Source organism: Brassica napus, chromosome A9 (assembly GCF_020379485.1).
Source record: "Brassica napus cultivar Da-Ae chromosome A9, Da-Ae, whole genome shotgun sequence".
Taxonomy (NCBI): Eukaryota; Viridiplantae; Streptophyta; class Magnoliopsida; order Brassicales; family Brassicaceae; genus Brassica; species Brassica napus.
The window spans coordinates 35,127,581-35,149,642 of NC_063442.1; the positions used below are offsets into that span (position 1 = coordinate 35,127,581).

At 31.9% G+C, this 22,062-nt stretch overlaps 2 protein-coding genes and 2 pseudogenes across 6 annotated transcripts; 2 read left to right on the plus strand and 2 right to left on the minus strand.

The window, feature by feature from the left end:
- Window positions 1-612: 612 nt before the first annotated feature.
- On the minus strand, window positions 613-723 carry LOC125578890 (annotated as a pseudogene).
- An 8,586-nt stretch (window positions 724-9,309) lies between these two features.
- On the plus strand, window positions 9,310-12,832 carry LOC106411935. 4 transcript variants are annotated; one of them, XM_013852801.3, is made up of 6 exons: window positions 9,310-9,766; window positions 9,900-9,963; window positions 10,300-10,442; window positions 11,921-11,987; window positions 12,141-12,202; window positions 12,512-12,832. In XM_013852801.3, exons 1-5 carry the CDS (start codon window positions 9,620-9,622, stop codon window positions 12,155-12,157), a joined length of 438 nt encoding a protein of 145 aa, XP_013708255.2. In that variant the 5' UTR covers window positions 9,310-9,619; the 3' UTR covers window positions 12,158-12,202; window positions 12,512-12,832. The 4 variants fall into 4 exon arrangements, with proteins under 4 accessions (XP_013708255.2, XP_013708254.2, XP_013708257.2 ...); XM_013852800.3 differs by having other exon boundaries at window positions 9,329-9,766; window positions 9,897-9,963; XM_013852803.3 differs by having other exon boundaries at window positions 9,366-9,766; window positions 11,927-11,987.
- Window positions 12,833-13,303: 471 nt separating this feature from the next.
- LOC106411937 (rop guanine nucleotide exchange factor 6-like) lies at window positions 13,304-16,264 on the minus strand. 2 transcript variants are annotated; one of them, XM_048741169.1, is made up of 7 exons: window positions 15,775-16,264; window positions 15,585-15,698; window positions 15,352-15,506; window positions 15,183-15,257; window positions 14,567-14,845; window positions 14,111-14,482; window positions 13,304-13,869 (listed from the first exon to the last, which is right to left on the minus strand). In XM_048741169.1, exons 1-7 carry the CDS (start codon window positions 16,073-16,075, stop codon window positions 13,453-13,455), a joined length of 1,713 nt encoding a protein of 570 aa, XP_048597126.1. In that variant the 5' UTR covers window positions 16,076-16,264; the 3' UTR covers window positions 13,304-13,452. The 2 variants fall into 2 exon arrangements, with proteins under 2 accessions (XP_048597126.1, XP_048597125.1); XM_048741168.1 differs by having other exon boundaries at window positions 15,585-15,701; window positions 15,775-16,261.
- Window positions 16,265-20,540: 4,276 nt separating this feature from the next.
- On the plus strand, window positions 20,541-21,443 carry LOC125578446 (annotated as a pseudogene).
- Window positions 21,444-22,062: the final 619 nt, after the last annotated feature.

Below are 22,062 nucleotides of genomic sequence, written 5' to 3' on the forward strand. Positions count from 1 at the left end.
CATGGGTTAGGGAGATTAAGGGTGATTAGGTTAGTTCTAGGATGTTTTAGTGTAGATCATTCTTGTTCCTTGCTAGTAGAGTATTCATAATGCATCTTCTGAGTTGGCCACTCAGTTGTTGATCCTTAGGCATTTCTCACCCGAAAGGTGTTCGATGAAATGCCCGAGACAACTCTCCTAGGCTTTTAGTATACTTTGCCAAAGACATTTGTTGTTAAAGGTACTAAGATAGCTAATAGACTTGTTAGTAATGATTGCTTTCATATTATTCAACCAAAGATATTTGATGTTTGAGATATGTTAGCAAATGAGCATTCATCTAGACATAGAGCTTGCTTAGAATTGTGTCTAGGCTTAAGGTTGATTGTTTGATTGATCATTTGCCATCCTTAGTTCGATACTTGATCACCCAAGGTCTAATCCCTATACCCATGAGTTCTCTTTTCCTTTAGTCAAGAAAGTATCATTCTGTTATTGCTTTCTAGTTTTAGTCATAGTTTAAAACCCATCTAAATCATTGGTTGCACTTAGATTAAGTGAGTACTTGCATTCTCAGTGCTTTGATATCCCTCAGAACTGGTTCGACAATCTTCTATACTACAACATTTGTCTTAGGAGCCTTGAAAACTCCTAACATCAGTATGCCACTTAAGAATGGAGAACACACGGTATTCTTTAGTAAAAGGCGAAAGAATAGTTCGCTTTGTGTTCACCACATGGCTGCGTGAGTGTTCCATGAAAGGTTGCTCCTCTATTTATATCAAGATTTACAGTACCAAACTTTCTCTCCTCTCCGATGTGGGTGCTCTTAAGCGTCATTACTAATTTCCTCACTGATAACAGCCCGTTAGTAATCTCCTGACTGATAAGGGCCCGTCACTAGTTTCCTTATCGCTAACAGCCTATTCACCACATGTATGGAGCTAAGATTGGGTTACTGTAATTTAAAGTAATTATCCAGAATTGATCAAAAGAATAGCATCCAATAGTTGAGTAACGTGTAAGAAAATGGCCAAATATCTTTACAGTAAACACTAAAGATACTCAAATGTAATGTCAACCAAGATCACTGATTCATATTGGCAGTTTGGTCCCAACTTTCGAACTATAGGAGCAGAGAGAATATATGTTCAGCTATGCCTTTTTGATTTCTTATATAGGAGAAGTGTGGCTATGCTTCTTTCTTTAGCATTCTCCATGTCAATATATAGTTATGGTCTCCTTTTTATGAACAAGTCATCTTGTTATACAGTTGCAGTATTTGTATTCTGGATGTAGTTAATAAAAGTTATGTCCCAACCATACTAACTGCATATAATTTATATATTGTGGAACCACCACTTCGGCATAATAATCGGGCTGGGCCATGTTTACTTCAGCATAATAATCGCACCACTGCATGAACTAAATATAAATATTATATTTTAGATGTAACCACTATTTTTTCTCCGATCTATACTTAGAGGTTTCTGTCATCTTCTATTTGGTACCTAATTATATGGTCAATATCAAATTTAAATTCTGAGTATATTTTAATGTGTATTTGATATTTTTTTTGATAATCCAGGTAATTCAGGTAATTCGGACACTCCGAAGAGGACCCAACTAGAGCTTAAGTACAGTTTCACCGAAGGCATCCTGAAAGTATTTTAATGTGTATTTGATATAATTATGGAAGTATTATTTATAAAGATATATTCTAAGGACTTTAATTTAACAAGTTTAAAAAAAGTTATTTGATTAAAAATATTTATTAAATGTGATTTTACTTAAAATTAGTGAAAACCATATTAACCCATTTACACACACACATATAACATAATATATTACAAATTATGTTTTTCAAGTACATTTCAAAAAATTTGTTTGGTTTTCTGTGCGGGTTAGATTTAATATTAGTTTTCGGATATAATATTTTAAGAACCGCTCGAGTATATAGACCAGATCTAATAGAATAAGACTGTATGAGATTTTGATTTTAGGGTCGATTTCGAGTTAAGTTTTTTAGGTATGAATATTCTTGACCAATTATGTTAGGTAACTACTAAAAAAATCTAATAGGTTGCACACTTTAGGAATACAGTTTAAAAATAATTTCTGGAATACATATGGCATAAGTGTATAATTATGTAACTTGACATATTTAATATAGTTACCAAAAATTAAATTAAATTAAATTAAATTAATATTAAACACAAATATAATTGGAAAATTCTCACAAATACCACATTCATAGTACCACTTTTCATGTTTACACTAAACACTTTTATCCTCACTTTTGATGAAGGATAAAAGAAACTTATATCCATAGGGTTAACTAATATAGACTAAAAATTTTTGAAATGTGAAATTTATGATTATAATAAATATATAAATAAATACTTAAAAAATATAATTGTTTTTAAAAAATAGTTTCAAACATAATTTTTGATTTTCAAAAAGAATTTTTGAAAAAAAACTCGAAAAATTTCAATTTTTTTTTTAAAAAAATATCGAATTTGATAAAGTATAATTCGAAAACAATTTTTTTAATTTAAATAATGATTTATTATATATATAGAGAACAAGAATATAAGAGTCTTTTGCCACTTAATGAAGAATATATTTTTGAAAATGTCTCTTTAGTGATAACAAAGATGAAAAACGATATCATGTAAGTGGTAAATATGAAATTCCCCCAATATAATTACAAAAAATAACACAAATATAAAAATTAAATTTCTCAAAAAATATATATATATATACCCGCCCTTGTAGTATTGTATGTGTTTAAAATGCTATTCCATCCGTTCTTAAAAGATCCATATTTTAGAATTTTCACACTTTTTAATAAAACTTATTAAAACTTAGCTATGAATGCAAAGTTTTTAGTAATTTTATATTTCCTAGATTTTTAAATCAATAAGATTTTAAGAAATGCAATTAATGTTCTTGAACTTCACAACTTCTCATTATTAGTTGACAAAAATTACATTGGAAATTTAAAATATGTATCTTTTTGAAACAAAAGTTTTCTCTAGAATATTGATCTTTTAGTAACGGAGGGAGTACATTATAAAATTTCGAGCATTTTCAAAAGACTATATATTTTAGAGTTTTCAAAAATCTTTTTTTTTTAAGTTTCAAAGTGTTTTTCTCCAAAAGCAAAACTTCAAATTTAACTTTGAAATCATTTGTACTTTACACTATGGTTTTTATATTTGTCATAATTAATATAAATCCATAAAACTTTTATAAATAATAAGCACGTATAAGAAAATACTAAAGTAATGTTAATTAATAAAATCTTACACTAAACTATAAAATTATAAATAAAAATATATAACTAAATATTAAACTACAAGCAAAATACCACATTATTTCATAAAATTATTTATGTAATTCTTCATCTTCGGTAACACAAAATTTGTTTGGACAATGTTTTAGAGATTTTGGAGATTCCGGAGCAAATTTACTAGACTATTAAAATTCTTGCAATGTATAAATTTGTGTAACAATTATATCTTCATGTATCTTCTTAAAATATTTTTTTATTAAGTTTCTTTTGTAATATTCTTGCTGTTTAATTGTAGTTTTAAAATATTAAAAATCTTATTTAATTTTTTTATTTAACTTTATGTGTAAAATTTGTATCCAGAAAACAAATTTGAAATATTTATGATATACACAAGTTTTAAGGATTAAAAAAATAAATGAAAAATACTTAATAGTCATAAATCTGATGTGTAATTAATTATAATGACCAAAATGCAAATAAAAATAAAAAAAACTTCAAAAGTACGAAACTTCACTTCTTAAAACTGTCAATTTGAAGTTTTGAAGTTTTTTTTTGGAGAGTAAAAAACTCTACTTTTAAAGTTATAAAGTTTTTTTTGGAGATACTCTTATACTGATAAAAATTCTTCATAAACCTTATGGTATTTTGAATTTTTTGCTTTTGCATGGTAATCTTATAAAATAAAACTCCAGATGTGGTATTTTTAAAAAAATGCTCTTGTTCTATGTATATGATAGCCATATGTATATCGAATACAATATTTGCTATCCTTTTTCTGTTGTGTTGATTCCAAGTTCCTTTTGTTTTGTATTATTGATATGTATCACAAGTTGCAAATTGCGAAGACAACAATAGAGTCAGCCCTTTGTTATTGATGAATCTTACATCACTTTAGCGAATCTAACTTGACCTTGATCTGGTCCGTTATATACTTATATTTTTTTTTTTGCCAAAATGTGAATTCCATTAAAATGGGTAGAGTTTGTAAATTATTACAATCGGTTGTTTCATACTATGGTTTACCTTGGCAAAAATAATAAAAACAAGGTAAAGCATATGAGAGGAAGAGCAAGAATTTCACTCCCTAGAAAGCCAGTGTTGCATTAGTCCGCAGCTCTGTTTTTGATTCCTCTTGGACAGAATTGCATCTCTAATGAAACGGTCTAGTAGTTTGAAGATGGTTGTTGGAGACGATGATATGTTATCATGATAGCGCTTGTTCCTTTCAGACCAAATTGAGTAGATAGTTGCAGAGGCCACTAGACGCTTGAGTAACCTAGGAACAATTATGTCACGCAGGCTAAGCCATTCGGAGAAAGCTAACCACGTGTGGAACCCCGCAAAGGAGTATCCCATTCTGCACAGACAGATGTTCCAGAGATCAGCACTCCATTCACAGCGAAAGAAGAGATGGTCTCTGTCTTCTGTATAGATATTACAGAGGCAGCAAGATGATGGGATGTTGGTGCTCCATTGGGATAGACGAGCTCTTGTGGGTAGCCTGTCAAGCTGAGCTAGCCACATATTGAAGGAATGGCGGGGTATCGCACCTTTGAACCAGATATAAGAGGACCAAGGTTGTGTTGGAGCTCTGTGACGCAGGACTTCCCAAGTTCGTTTGACCGAGAACCTTTCTAGAGCAGTGTCGTTAACATGCCAAACGAAGGAGTCATTTTCACTCACAAGGGAGGGAAGTGGAATCGTGGTAAGGAAAATCTGAAGCGTCTCAGCAGCAGGCGACCTTGCCCCGCGTACGAGCCACCCCTCAGAGTTGCAAGCGGCGGAGATGGAGGCCTGAATAGGGATAGACAGCTCTCGAGGACCATCAGGTCCGAAGTATTCAATCAGTTTACCGAAAGGTGTCCAAATATCCCACCAGAAGCTGATCAGTCGACCATTGCCAACCTGAGCCCTTAAGAATCGAGAGGCCAAGTACCGCAGGTGGAGGAGAGCACGCCAAGTCCAAGATTTTGCTTTATCTACATCGCAGCTCCAGACACTTTCATCCTTGATCCTATTTGATTTCATCCAGGTCGCCCAAAGAGAGGCGCCATTTGCAAATAGCAACCACAGCAGTTTTAAACATAACGTTTTGTTCCAGAGACCAAAGTCCCGTAGTCCTAATCCACCCTCCGCCTTTGGGAGGCAGACAGTGGTCCAGGCGACTTTGTATTGGACCGGGCCAGAGATCTTTCCACTCCATAGGAACATAGAACACAAACTCTGGATGCGCTTCAGACATCCTTTCGGTAGGATAAACGCAGATGTCCAGAAATTTATGATACCATAGATAACTGAAGATATCAATTCTCTTCGCCCAGCGTAAGAAAGCGCTCTGTTAGACCATGAAGAGAAGCAGCCGGTAATCTTGTCAATGAGTGGTCTGTAGTCTGGAAGCCGTAGCTTACGATGCATAAGAGGAAGCCCGAGATAACGAACAGGTAGAGACCCTAGAGTGAAGCCAAGACCTGAGAGTTCGTAGGTTTCATTCTGAGTCAAGCCTGCAGTATAAAGCTCTGTTTTCATCCTGTTCAATTCAAGGCCAGACCATCCCGAGAAAGTATCAAACGTGTTAGAGATGTTTTGCAGGGAAGACCGCTCACCATCAAAGAATACCATTATGTCATCAGCAAAGGCGAGGTGAGAGACACATGGGTTAACCGCGTTAGGATGGTGGCCAATCGCACCATCAGCATATTTAGAGTTCAGTAGCTGTGAAAATACCTCAATGCACAGTACAAAAAGATAAGGAGAAAGGGGGTCTCCCTGCCTCAGCCCTTTAGATCCCTTGAAGTATCCACACAATTCACCATTAATGGCCACAGATAATCTAGTAGTTGTAATGCATTGTCGGATCAGGTGACGAAAATAAGGAGGAAAACCCAAGGCTTCAAGAGTGTTCAATATGAACTCCCAATTCACAGTATCGAAGGCCTTCTTGAGATCAACTTTAAGCATACACCGCTTCGATATGGATTTCCAGTTGTATCCTTGAACCAATTCAGTAGCCAGGAGAACATTTTCCACCAATAATCTGCCCGGAAGGAAAGCTGATTGCACGTTTGATATAATCTGCGGCAAAACCGTTTTTAGCCTATTTGCTAAAAGTTTAGAGATGACCTTATAAACGGAGTTGCAGCAAGATATAGGCCTGAAATCAGAGATACGTGAGGCGTTCGTCTTCTTAGGCACTAGGGAGATGATGGTTGCGTTCCATTGCTTAAGGAGACATCCTGAGGCGAAAAATTCATTGACCCCATCGATCATATCCTTTCCCACTGCAGCCCAATTTGCTTGAAAAAATTCTCCTGGGTAACCATCCGGACCCGGAGCCTTACTCTTTGGGAGGGATAGGAAGGCCTGCTGAATATCTGAAGCGGTGAAGGGAGCGTTTAGCGCATTTGCAGATTCTTGTGAACATCTGAAGGGGACGAGGTCTGAGATGATTTGGGGTGATGAGGATGTGTGATGATCAGAGCTACCCAAAAGCGAACTGAAGTACGACACAGCATGTGCCTTAACGCCCTCCAGGGAGTCAATGATATTATCATTGTTATCAATGAAGAAATCGATCTGGTTCTGGTCCCTTCTCGTCCTTATAGACCTATGGTAAAAAGCTGTGCTTGCATCTCCAAAAGACGTCCACTGAATTCTTGAACGCTGTCTGAGAAAAGAGTCTTCTGCTTTAGCTAACTCCAGCCATTTACGGTGAGCTTCCTCTTCTGCTGTAGCTGCTGAGGGAGAGGGGGAAGCAAGAGTGAGTTGCTGACAAAGAGAGAGATTTTCAAAAGCCTCCACCACTCGTTTTTCCAGATTTGAATAATTTTCTTTAGCAAAAAATCTGATGACCGGCTTTAGCTCTTTAAGCTTCTTTGAGATAGCTAACTGACGAGAACCAGAAAAAGCAAAACCATGCCAACAACCCCTTATGATATCTGAGAACTCCGGGTGCTGGTTTAGGTGAGCAAAAAATTTGAACGGACGCTTCTGCTTGGGCCTAAACTGATCCATGAATAGGCACGAGGGAGTGTGGTCAGAGATTCCTAGTTTACCAAAGACCGCGAGGGAGTCGGGGAATGTTTGCAGCCAAATATCATTGACCAGAATCCTGTCCAGCTTCTTAGAAACATGCTTGTTCGTCCAAGTAAAAGAATTTCCACGGTAGGGAAGATCTGAAAGATCACAGCGGATGAGACATTCCCTAAATTCACGCATTCCTCTAGTTATGGCAATGTTTGCTTCATTCGAATGCTCAGAAGTAGCAATGATTTCATTGAAATCACCAAGAATGAGCCAAGGAGAACACGCAATAACAGGATTATTAGCAGTAGCTTCAAGTTCCAACCATAACTGACGCCTTTCAATAGCACAGTTAGAGCCGTAGACCATCGAGACAATAAACTCGGAGTTGAGCGATGGCAGCTTAACCCGAGAGGTAACAACTTGTAGAGATTTCGAGATGACTGCGACATGAACCGATGGGTGCCATAGAAGCCATATCTTCCCGAGATCAGAGAACTCATAGTTATTAGCAAAAGACCAACCCAGAAGCGTACGCGATACTATAGTCGATGCTTTAGCCGGCTGTACATGCGTCTCAATGAGACCACCGAATATAGGTTTGTGTTTTTTGAACCATTTTCTAAAACCTCTCCGCTTTACAGAATCATTGAAACCTCTTATGTTCCAACAAAAAATATCCATAAAAATAGGCAAAATTTAGAGGTTTGGTATACAATGTCACCCCCTAGTTCTTTTATATACTTATATTCCCCATCATATATACAGTTTTATTTTATTTTGCGCTCATCAGACTATAGCATTGATCAGTAACAATAGATTGGTATACAATGTCACCCCCTAGTTCTTTTCAAACCTCCATATAAACATCATTTTTGTCGTTGCTTCTTCAGTGTTTTCTTGTTTATAAACTAAACACGTTAAATTTTTATTTTGTTTTACATCAATGATCCTACTTATATGTCAGTCTCTTAAGTCTTAACAATGATTTTCAGCTGATACGTACTTAAGAATTATATTGAAACATGAGACGTTCAAGGTGTCTACGAACGTGAGAAAACACGTACTGCCTAAATATAGCGAATGTAAGATTTACTATACCTGTTTTAGTAGTGACAAAAAACAGAATAAACAACACACACATAACATTTAAATTATGATTCTTAAAAGTACAATCTCTTTTTTTAAACACAAAAAGTATAATCTCATATATGCAATATTCTGTTCTGATGGAACTATACCGAACTAAACATAACAAACTTCACAACGAGCAAAAGGTTATTCTCTACAATGTTCTAGAACGAAAAGTCATTTGCAAATACTTTGGAAAGCATATTGCATATTATCTGCCTCGAAAATATTCATTGACTTTAGTGTGTGGGCACGCAATATGTCCCTCACGGGAATGATTTCGAGGATTCTACTTCAATTGATACGATTACCACTTTTGGCAGCGTACGTCCCGCGTAACCTTTTGGAAAGTATTCTCACTATTTTAGAAAAAAATCATAACTAGACACAAAACTAGTCTAACTTAACAGAAAGATAATTATATTCCCTCTTCGATGCCTGACTAGATCGAAAAGGCCCATCAAACAAGCAATGTATGAAGTCCACAAGCAGTTAGGCTAAGTTCGAAGTCAAAACGTACCTCGACAACCACACATAGTATGGGTTCAACAGTATGACAGTATCGCCTGCACGTTGGGATCATGCCCAACTGCAGCCTCTTCACGTGGGGAAAGTACATCAGAGAGCTTAACCTCATAGAAAATGGCATCAAACACATTGATATTGAATACAAACCACTTTCTAACCAGGTCATAACTAAATAAAATATTGACATTCAACTCTAAATTGTAAATTTTTTTTTGTTAATTGTTAAAATAAATTTATCTTTAACTCCCAAAATTATAAAACGGATCCTGTTTCGAATCACACACTTTAATATTACGAGATTTCCGATCTACTACGTGTCTTTTTATTCTCGAGTTAAAATTTACTCCTATAAACTATAAATTTCAACTTATATAAAAGACAGATCACAGATGTAGTCAAAGTTTTTTTTTTGGTAAAAATGTAGTCAAAGTTTTCAACTATAAATATGAAGACACGACTGTTAATAAGAGTCGCATAAAACAACTGTGAAATCTTCACGTGTCTTCTCTTATGTTTCATCACATGTTCTCTCCTTTCTTCGCCTCTCTCACAAAATTTAATCCTTTCTCTTTTTGGCATTCCTAGGCCCCTTTCGTAATCCATCTTCCGAAAACAAACCCTTTAAATTTTGCATACATACATATCCATCTACACAACTTTAGCATGGACAAGAAGAAGACTGTTGCTCCTCAATCTTCCTCCTCCTCATCTTCTTCGTCCTTTGACCATATATTTGGTCCAAGAGTCTCTTCTCCGCCTTCTTCATCAACCACTGGATTGTTCAATTCCATCTTCCCACGACCCTCTGAGGTACTTTTTCATTTCAGGCATACATGAATCATTCTGAACTTATGCATGTTACATATTCTTACGGGCTCTAGATTAATATATAAAATCATGGGATCTACTCTCTAATTAAATTTCTTTTGTTGTGAACTAGAAGAGGATGTTGGGAAGGCAAATGGACTTTGCAAGCCGAGGTGGACATGTGAAGTATCAATCTCCAAGTAATTTATCCTTTCATGATTTTTTTTGGTAAAATATATTATTAGAACTAGCTAGGTTAGGTTCCTTTTTAGCTTTTAAAATTTCAAATCAAGGTTGTGTTCTCTATTACAATAATAGTTGGTTACTGTAAACGATTCAAATAGTAAGAAATTTCAACTTATACACAGTTAAAATACTATTTACATATTTGTGATATATATAATCATCTTGTTTTTGGAAAAACCTTAATGAGACAAGAGTCTATTACATATTTGACTATAATTCTATTAAGAGTCTAAGCTTAGCTTTTTCTCTCATACCGAAAACTGTAATACGTTTGCGGTATTAATATGTAGGTGAACGAGGAGAAAGAAGCAACAAAAAGGATAAAAAGAGTTACCATAATGAGGAAACAGAACCACCATGCAACTTGAGCTCATCCATTTACTATGGAGGCCAAGAGAACTATTCCTCTACAACGACTACCACCAAAGATACTGTAAGTCGTATTCACATTTATCTCACACATAACACCTGCGTGACTGACAAAACTTATACTCTTTACATGTGTAGTCTCTATATGTACTAATTTCAAGATTTTGCTTTTATCCTTTATATTTAACTAATTACTAGATTTTGGCGCGCGGGTGTATATTTTAAAAAATATGTTGATATTTGTTTTTCATGTAATTATTAGGATTTGGAAAAATGAATCCGAGGAACATAACCGATACCGATCCAAAGATATAGTACCAAACCCAACCATAAATTGATTAAATATTCTAATTATTCAAAATTTTGTTATTTATAGAACCGAATCTGATCTGAACCGAAGTATTTGGGTATCCGAATTTATCTAAAAATAGATTTATATACTTATATATATTAATTATTTTTAGATTTAACGTATATAAAACATCAAAAATGATACTTTTAAATTGGTTTAAATACTTGAAAATATATATAGATAGTCAAAAGTAAATATCTGAAATAGTTAAAGTATACTCAAATCACCAAAAATACTTAAAATAATTATTGATTTCGTATCCAAAATTTTAAATCAAGCCAGTTGATATGTTAAGCTTAAGTATTATGACATATGTTATTCAAATTTATACGTAATATATTATTTTATTTATACATTTTGAGAAATTTAAAATATATAATGATTTAAGACTTTAAAAATAATTTAAATTAGTTATCCAAACCCAAACCAAACCCGCAAAGATCCAAATCGAACTCAAACCAAAATTTAGAAACATTCTAATAAGGCTGAAATATTTGACCCCGAAAACCCAAAATACAAACCGATCAGAACTAAACCCGTATGGGTATGCAAAAGCCCATCCCTAGTCATTATTATATATCGTATTTTATCATCATATAATTAATCGTATTTTATATGTACCATCATATAAGTAATCATATAATTAATAGTATTTTATACATACCATCATATAAATAATTACATATATTATATTTTTAAAATTTAATATGAAATATGAAAACCATAATTTGAGTTGGTATTTCAAATTGGGCTTTGTATTATATTTTTCTTATATATATTGACAATATTTTTTTATAATGGTTATTGAAAAATAGTTTAGTAAAAATCCATTTTTGAATATATGTATATTTTTGAATCAATTTTTGATATAAATCAAATTTGAATTATTATTTTGATTTGAAATATGTATATAAAGTTTAAATTTTGTTTTATGGTTAGTTTAGAAAATTTTTTTTTAGGGAATTAGATTGACTCATTTTGGTATATTTTAAAAGTGGCCTAGATAACTTTCAATTTTTTAAAAAAACATAAGTCCATTACTTTTTTTCTTAATACTACTATCCTTGTTTTCAAACAAAAGTATTTTTTTTAAAAGACTGCAATCCATGTTTCCAAACACTCTAAATTTTTAAAAGTCCTATTCAAGTTTCCAAACACTCTAATTTTGTATTTGAGTTTTAATATGATAGATGCAGTACAAGAAAGATGGAGATGAAGGCGATTCCAAAAACGCATCAAGAGGAAACTGGTGGGAAGGTATCGTTTCGTTCCTATCCATATCTAAGATTTATATAATATTTTTTTTTTGGTAATCGATTTATATAATAATTACTGACAAGGTTCGTTTTACATTCTGTTGCACAATTTATCAGTTTATTTATGAAAACTCATTTATTTTGGTGCATGCAGGGTCGCTTTATTACTAACATGCACTGCATGTCTTGCAATCCTGATTTCGAGCAACTGCTAAGGTACCCATATACTATATACTAAATGAAATAGATGCGCCAAAAGCATTACGTAAGAATGTAAGATCTTATGCTTTTCGTAATTTCTTTACCTAAAAATATAAAAAAAATCCCAATATCGTGCATACAAATTAAATATCAGCTTGTCAAATAACCCGATGTTTTTTTGGGGGGGGGGTAAAATGTTATGTTAATTGGGGGGGGGGGGGGGGGGGGGGGGGGGGGGGGGGGGTAAAATGTTATGTTAACAAATAACCCGATGTTTATAAGTACTGATATATCTATGATCCTATCTTTGTTACCATTTTGCAGGATTAAGAGACGTCATGGTCTATCTTAATATGAAATGTAATAACAAGTAAAAATCATATAGCAACTATATATAACTCTGTTACAAAAAAAAACTATATATAACTACAAAATTAAAGAGTGTAGTATATATATTGTAAAAAGAAGAGTGACTTGTTCTTGACGTGTTGCTTTGTTTTGTTTACGGAAACCAAAGCATTAGGACACGCCTCTTTCTGATATATATAAATGGTTGTAATATTGTCTATGTGATGTGATGCTTTATGAATAATTGTAATAGTACTTTATATTTATATGGTAATGAATAATCATATTTTATTACTAGTATAAACAAGCACATGATCAATATATTTCTTGAAAAGGTCTGATAATCATTGTTTTGTTCTCCCTCCTATCCAATGTGTGATATTGTCCATATATATACACATATTCTCATTAAAGTTTGAGTGGTAATGTTTGGGCATAATTAACAAGAAAGATAAGATATCATAGATATAGTTGCGTCTTTAGCGAGAAGAGCCACTGAAGATACTCAACAAGTTCCTTCTTGAAGTTTCTGATGTTCTCGCTAGACCATTGTTTCCTTTTCAATTTCAACATCCTACAAGGGTGTCATCCTAAAAAGGAATATTAGAGTCGGACTAACTTAATATCGTAGGGGTGAGAGAGCTAAGTTAATGAGACAAGTATGAAGCTCCTCTGTTTTTGTATTTTGTTTCACTTATAGATATCCGAAAGTATATGCCACACTAGACTTGATCCAGTGGCTGAGAAGCAACAACTACAGAATAAACATGACAACAACATAAAGTGCATGTAGATCAAATATATCGTCATACAGTACATACAAGCGAATTGCTTTTTATATAGAAACAAATAATAAAATATGTTAAACTCAACAATATAACATAATAAAATAAAATAAAAACTCTGATTCTTCAGATTCAACCCCGGAGATAATTAGCCAACGCTTTCTTTGGACCAAACCCACAACGTTCTCTAATGTTCCTCCTAGAGAGAAACGGAGCTCTTTCTCCTCCTCCACTAATGGGGCTTATCAATGGCATTGGTGAATAAGTTGGAGTCGATGCAGAGAATGATGGAGTTCTGTAAGGAGTTGATGTGCCTGAGAATGACACAGAGAACAAAGATGGAGCCGAAAGTCTCTTCCTTAATGAACCTGCCGACCTACTTGATGCATCTTCTTTAGACAACAACCTCAACTTGTCTGAACAAGAATCATCATGATCTTCTTTGCTGATGTCATCCATATACAACACTTCCTCTATGCGTACACCAATGCTATACGCTAAACTCTCTAATACCCTCGAGTAGCTCTCAAGTATAGACTTTCCTACATCCTGCAAAAAAGTTCAAGGTTTAAAACTTGACACTGTTATGTTCTTAAGTATAGCTCTCAAATATTGTTTATATTATACTGGAACCATATATTTACATAAAAAAATCAAAAAATTATTATCTTATCAAACTGTGTCACATTTTACACCAATTCGGAACTGATGAGATTTTTAAATTTATCGTGTTTATTAATTTACTAGTGTTAATTTATCGAGTTTTTACTATATGATGTGAAAAACAAACCTTGTTGAACTGGATCTTGCTTGTGTCCAAAGCTGTTTGTCTAAGTCCAGGGAAACGTTGCTTGAGGCTGATCAATAAGCTTTCAGCTCTTCCTGCAAATATCTGCCTCTTGTCACCATCGTTTTGATTCATCATCATCTCCCTCACTATCATCCCCCAAGTGGGTTTTGCACCCGTGGATCGATACAGTGAAATCAAATGCCTTGAATGACCTCTTCTCCTCCAGATATACATTGATGCTTCTACTCGATTCGCCATCTCCACAACCGCATGCTCAGATGAAAGATCTATTGACTCAAGCAAGTAATCCGCTGAGAAGTTATCTGATGTGATGTTTCTATAAAGAAAATCACCAAGACATGATCTCCCGTTCTGCAGACAAAACAATGTGATTCATTTCAGACACAAGTTCAGAAACTTGGCTATGAGTTTTTAAAAGCTTATTATTATTAATACCTTTGGGAGAGCTTCAAGGTATGCTTGTGGAACTTCCATGTCAGCTAAAGCAATGCTGTTGATTGACATACATGCTTTCAAGATTTGGTTAGTGAAATCTCGAGTGTGGTCTAGCTTCTTCCTGGTTTGCTCGGAGAGTCCATCAGATGGCACACGTGGCAGAGGGAGCCACCATTTGTCTCCATCTTCACGGAAAGAGTTGGACCTTGCGGATTCAGAAGCTACAACTCCTTGATCAACGTACCAGAACTCTGTTCCTTCAAAGCTATCTAATATCTCCTAAAGACATCAAAGAAGAAAACTCTTTTAAGCTGACGTTTCAAATTATTATTAGGCCATGTTAAAAATAATATTAACTGTATATCTAAAGATGTGACGAAATGGTTTTAAAAGTTAATAATTCTATAACACTTTTTTAAAATATTATAAGCTCTAAATTTAGCAGTATATCTAAAAATTTAAAGTTTAGACCATAATACATATATATATATATATATATATATATATATATTTATTTTGTTAAAATTCTTATTTTTATTTTAGATTCAGGCCCTGTTAGACCGCACCATTGCACATACTATTAGATGCACAAGGAGAAAGAGATGAGGTTTCTTACAATAAGCATATTGTCTAGCTTCCGAAGAGCGGGAAGACAAGTAGATAGATCTGATCTTGGTCTGCAGTTCATCACCTTAAACCCACCAAATCAAGAAACAAAACATACTTGCTCAGTTACAAACTATCCACAACCAACATGGACGTATTCTCACTAAAGTTATAAGTACCTCAATCTTGCTTCCATTGGGGATGTTCTGAAAGGAAGGCACCAATTCAACAATGTGATCACTAACGGAAAGAAGCACTTCGATTTCTCTTCTCCACATTGTTTTCTTCTCGCTAGGTAATGGCTCTAGCCTCCATTGTTGCCCCAGAATCGCAGCTTCGTATTGAAAGTTAAAAAAGTCAGAATCATGTTAATAATAATCATATAAACATCAATACTTTAAAGTTTAAGTACCGTAGAGATTGGTAATAGCGTTTGAGATGGCTAAAGCAGGACAAACTCCTTCACCAGATCCTGACATGTCTTCACCTAACAGAAGCTTCGCCATCCTCTCTTTCAGCAACTCAACTTCTATAGACAACAACAAAAATGTCAAAACTCTGTCGTTTTATTAAACAGAGAGATTGATTTTAATTTAACAAACCAGAAGTCTCTGTTCCGATTCTCTTGAACCCAAAGGTGTCGACTTTGGTCGGAGTTTTCTTCGTCATCTTCTTCCCTGAACTCTTCCTCCACGAGCTTTGCCCTAACGGCCATCCAAGGAGCTGCGATTTCGTCGGAGGAGAAGACAGCGAAGATACAGATCTCCCGGAGCTCGATCCAGCACCGCAGCTAGAGCTGCTAAGGCTCGAATCGGTTGTTGACTCGGTCACTGAGTCAGCAACGATTCGTTTGCTCTCACCGTATCGTTTAGATCCTTCAGACCCAATACAGCTACTCTCCATTTTTTGCTAACAAAGATCGAAACTTTTTTAGAAACCCAGAAAATGTATAAGAGGAAGGAGAGAGATCAAACTAGTAGTTATTGTTGTGGTCCATCGAGATCTATGGTTATTACAATTGTTTCTGTTGTTTTTTTTTGTTCTGTCTTAATATGTTTTTGAATTTTGCAAAGAGAGAGTGGTCACATGCAAATCTCAACGTCTCTCTGCTGAGTTTTTATAATTTTTTTTTTTTAACTTTTTTATTTGTGCGTGTCTTCAAAGTAGCCGTTATACTGCCACGTCAGATTTCAGACAAAGAGGGTTGGTTCCGTGAGCTTCCCGCAGTCTCAAGTCCAAAAATAACCAAACCAAGAACCCTTTCGAATCTCTACCATTTTATTGGTTTTGAGTTAATTAATTACTTTATAGGAATGTTTCCGTTAACAATTCTTGGTTACTTAGCTTTAATTTGGATTTTAATTTAAATATTATAAATATTTTTTGGATTGTAGTTTAAATATTTATAAATAAGATTATACGTGTCTTTGGACTTCGACCTTTTTTGAAGGGATGCTTCAAAATTTTCTTGATAGATCTATTGGTTTAAATGTTTTTATGAAGTGTAAAAACTAATTAAGATGTTAAGTTCAATGATTGAATAAGAACTTGTCAATGTTAATCCATGTAACCATGCCCGCCCATGGCACAAGCAGAATAAGCGACCGCTTAAGACCCACAAATTTTGTTGTCTTTTTTTTTCTTAACTTAGATTTATTTTTATAAAATGTTTAATTTTTTTTTTTACAAAGGAAAAATGACATATTTTGTAAATTAGAGTAGGGCCTCTACCAGGTATGGACCGTTAACTTAGTGTTGATGGTTAGTGTTAATCCATGGAGTTATGAGTTATCTTTTTTGTACGTGGAGATTTGTTTTCGTTTTATTTTGGAGCTCGTTGTTGAGATATGTCTAGCTAGATAAGTCCTTAGTTTGGGAAAATTGTATATCTTATTCCATCGGAGAAGGTTTCTTTATATACATACGTACATGATTCGAGATTTTCTCAACAATATTGATACTTATCTACAATACTTGCATCATTATCAATTGTGCTCTCTGCGAAAATAAATATCGTAAAATTGTGCTTTCTGCGAAAATAAATTGAAAGGTAAATAAATTTGGACCATGTTGGGGTAATGGTGTGAGACCGATGTTGGGAGAAGGGTTTTATAGCTATGTTTTTGATATTTGGAAATAATAAAAATATAATATTACCATTTCTTATTTTGTATATTCTCTTATTTTAATTGGCCAGTTTACTTATTTAACTTTGTCTGTAAAACTAAATGTAAAAATTTAATATTATTATTTTCTTATGTTGTATATTTCCTTATTCTAATTTTCAAGTTTCTTGATCTAATATTTTATATATGAAATGGTAATATTGCATTATGGATAATGTCACATTGCTTCTTTTTAAGCTTATTTTGTATAGTAGATATTTTCTAGATCTTCAAATAGTTTATTTTACTAGGATAAGATTTGCGCCTTGTGCATGTGAGTTTATTTGTATATACTATCGATATTTTTTTTTATATATTTGTTCATTTTATTTTATACATATACAATGTTTTTTTGTTATTATTATATAATTTCTTTCCGATAGACCGGATCAATTTTTATTAAAAATTGTGAAACTAAACTATAATTAATATTTTTTTTGTTAAAGATAATTAATTACTTAATATATCATGGGTTGCTCGGGTTAGACATTAAACAAATTATGATACAAAACCTTGTTTTTTTCACCGAACACATTTTTTGAAAAAAGTGAATAATATTGTTTCCAGAGTTGAATTATTTTGACATTTATCTTCCTTCTGGTTTTGAAAGGTTTCATATCAAACATCGAACTAATACATGTTATTTTAATACTTTTAGTCGTATGCTTAAGGAAATTTTACTTTTTGTAATTTAAAGTCGTTTTAAAAGTTTTAAATATAACATATAAGAAAAAATCTAACATATATGAAAAATATAACATATAAAGTTTCCTCGTTTTTGTAATTTAAAGTCGTTTTAAAAAACTTAATTAATAACATATAAGGTTTCCTCATTTTTGTAATTTAAAGTCATTTTAAAAAGAGAAAAAGACTAGGATAGCACCAAACCAAATTTTTGTTCTCAAACTTGCACTCAAGGCTAAGAGTCACAAAAATATGTTTCATTAAAGAGGTAAATATACACTTATACCCCTTGAGTTAATTAATCCAAACCTTAGAGTTTAGAGTTAAGGGGTGAGGTTTTGGAATTATGGTTTAAAATTTTATAAAATAAAAATAAATACTAAAAATTAAAAATAAAAATTTAAAAACAGTTTCAAAAATTATTTTTGAATTATAAAAAGAAAATTTGAAAAAGAATAATTTTGTTTTTGAAAAAAAATAAAAAAAAAATAAAAAAAATTTGAATCTAAAAACATATAATCTGAAACTATAAAAAAATTTCTTTTTTTCATTTTTTTATTTTTATTTTATTTGTTTTTATTTATTTTTGTTTGTTTATTTAATTTTAAACCAAGGGTATTAGGGATATTTTACCTTTTAATGAATGTCGTTTTTGTGACTTTCTCCTTCTAGTGCCATTTTTGAAATAAAAACTCAAAAGATGCTATTATTGACAATTGCCCTTTTAAAAAATTTAAAATATAACATATAAGAAAAAAAATCTAATTTTTTTATTATATGGTTAATGTGATTGTTTTTTTAATATTATAAAATTAAACAAAAATGAAGAAGGATGCAAAAATTGTTATCAAATCTTTATTATTCATAGTCATTAATTGTCATATATATGCTAATCATATTAAGTAATTTCATAGTTTTTATTTAAGGAAAAAATACATGCTTCTTATATTTTGGGTTAATATAATGTTTCATAATAACTGGATTTAGACCAACATTTTTTCAATTGATTCTTAAGCTGCCACGTAAGCTAAATTGACATTCTAGTTAAATGACACCTAAATAGAGACGAAGACCAAAACAAATTATTCCTTCCCAAAATTATTCCTTCCCAAAATGACATTCTAGTTAAATGACATTCTAGTTAAATGACACTCTATTAATAATATATAGGGAATTAATCTTATATATTAAAACAGAAGTCACAACCTTGATTCATGTGTGATTTTTTTTTAAAATAGACCTAATGGACCTATTCATAGAAATTTATACTATATTTTAATTTATACTAATAATAAATATAATTTTTAAAATATTTTAATCATAGTATCTTTTGATATCTTTTCATTTTCATTTTAAATATAAATATATTTATTTTAAAATTCTAACAAATCTGTTGAAAAAGATTTTTACAAGATCTTCATTTTTGAAATTATATTTAAATATTTTCACTAATTTCAAAATTAGTTTAAAATATTATTATACATTAATATACAGTTATATAAAATGAAAAATAAAAAAAATCTATAATATTTTAGTTATTATATAATCATAATCAATCACATTAAATTAAAATTATTATATTGAGCTAAATATAATAAAATTGTATTAAATTTATATATTTATATATTTTATTTTCGTAATTATAAAATATTTATGTTCAAAAATAAAATCTAATATGTTGGTAAGATGGGTTAACATTATCAAACTATATAATACATGTATAAAAATTAACATGTATTTCTTTAAAGTTAATAATATAAAATCTTTGTAACTACTTTAATCATAATATATTTTCATTTTATATATTATATTTTAAAAATTCTAATAAATCTGTGTAATATTTAGACAATAACTTAATGTATTTTAAGTTATCGTTTAGAAATGAAAATAAATTATATCCTATTTTATCTACTTTTATAGTTATGATCATGTTAAAATATAATTAGTATACTAAAATAAATATGATAAAATTATATTCAATTGATAAATTTATAAATTTTATTTTCATAAATATAAACTATTTATTTAAAATATAATATGATGATAGAACGACTTAAAATTAACAAACTATATAATATATGTCTAAAAATTAACATATCTTACACTTTTATATATACAATAATAAATTATCTAAAATGAATAAGCATAAAAATATTGGTAAAAAGAAATCCAGTTTTGAAATACGGGTCAGAATTTAGCATAAATTAAATACAAAATATTTTTTAAATATATTTTCTCATGAATATATTAATTTGCTTAATAACTAAATGCAAATATAATAAGATAAATATATAATAAGAAGTGGCAAATACATAAGGTTTAAACAATTAATTAATTATAACATGTAAATTATAAAATTATTGTATTTGAAATAGTTATATAAATATTTAAGTATATGATTAACATTAAAAATATGATCTCTAAAAATATATACCACTTATGTTCTAAAACAATAATTTATGTATAGAAAAGTGAAAACAAATACCCGTGCGGTTGCACGGGTCAAAATCTAGTATAGGTTAAAAAAGTCGTTAGTCATGACCAAAACAAATTATTCCTTCCCAAAATTATAAATCATGATATCTTATCTTACCAAAAATTGACAATTCATATTTTTAAAATAAGTAAATGTGTAGCTTCAAAAGAAAACAATAAAAACTTTTATGGACTAAAAGCATACATTCCTTTACACAAAGATATTTGTTTTTTTTTTTTGTTAATATCTATTACTAGGGAACCAATATGAACTTGTCTAAAAAATCCAGTCCGCATGATTTACATAACAGTGGCTTTCTCTAATAAGCTTCATTGCATATCGATGTTCATGATCATCACCTATCTTACTCTTATTCTTTTTGCATCAGGGTTAGATGTCTCAAACACTGTGTCGGAAGCACAAACACAAGGATCGGGCCTCGGCGGCCTGTTTCCTCTATCACCTAAGCACGTTGTAATCCACAACACTTTAGCGAACGGGGGAGTTCTGAATGTATTGCAATTCTACTAATGATGATTTGGGGTTGCTCCATATCCCTTGGGATAAGGACTGGAGTTTCAGATTTCGTGTTAACATTTGGAAAAGTACGAAGTTTCGTTGCCATTTTACGTGGTGTGGAGGCAGATCTCATTATTTTAATATATTTACAGTAGCAAGAGATGATAGTCTACTGGGAGAGACTCCGGATTATAGAGAATGCATTTGGGAGGTGGGAAAAGTGTCCACAGACGAGAAAACTCCTATGTGTCGTGTAGATGGTGATGGAGTAAAACGTTACTGTTTCGGATGGGACGATGATGAGTCTTCAGAACAATAAAATAATATATTGTTAAAAATAATAATCTATTGTTAGTGATATACTTTATTTAATAAATTTATCACAAATGATTGAGTAAAATAATACCATTTTAATAATTTTCGAATGTTTTAATTTTTTTCTTAGAATGTTTTATGTTTCCACATTAAACAAACTAAGGTTCTAATTCATTTGCATTTTTGCACTTGCTATTCCAATTTAATGGAACTAATTCAGAATAAGGAACCATGACTATCTACAGAAACTTGATGAGCCAACAAATGTCACCCAAATTTCTCAAAAAAAAAAAATGATAGAGAACATCAGAACAAGCACTTTCGAAGGCTATATATTAAGAGACAAAAAATCATCTTGTTCATGACTTATATATACCTGCCTAGAAAGCTTCAGTTGAGTCTAATGTGACTTATGTTTTTTCTTTAAATTTTATTTGATCTCAGATTCAAAATGATTTTGTTCAATCTATTGTTTTCTGAAGCAGATTCTTGGCTATTCCTAGCAACAAATCTTTCTCGCTTCAAATCTGCACTTGCAACCCCCTGTTTACACAAGAGGATATGTCATAGTGAAGTCTCTCTTCTCAAATTTTTATTAGTTAGGCATTTCAATCCTGGGTGAACCACTTTCTTGCTTCTTCCAGACGTAAGGAATTAGCTTGCACAGGGCCTAAATTTGTGCAAGAGGATATGTCACAGTGAATTCTCTCTTCTTCTGTGAACCTTAAATC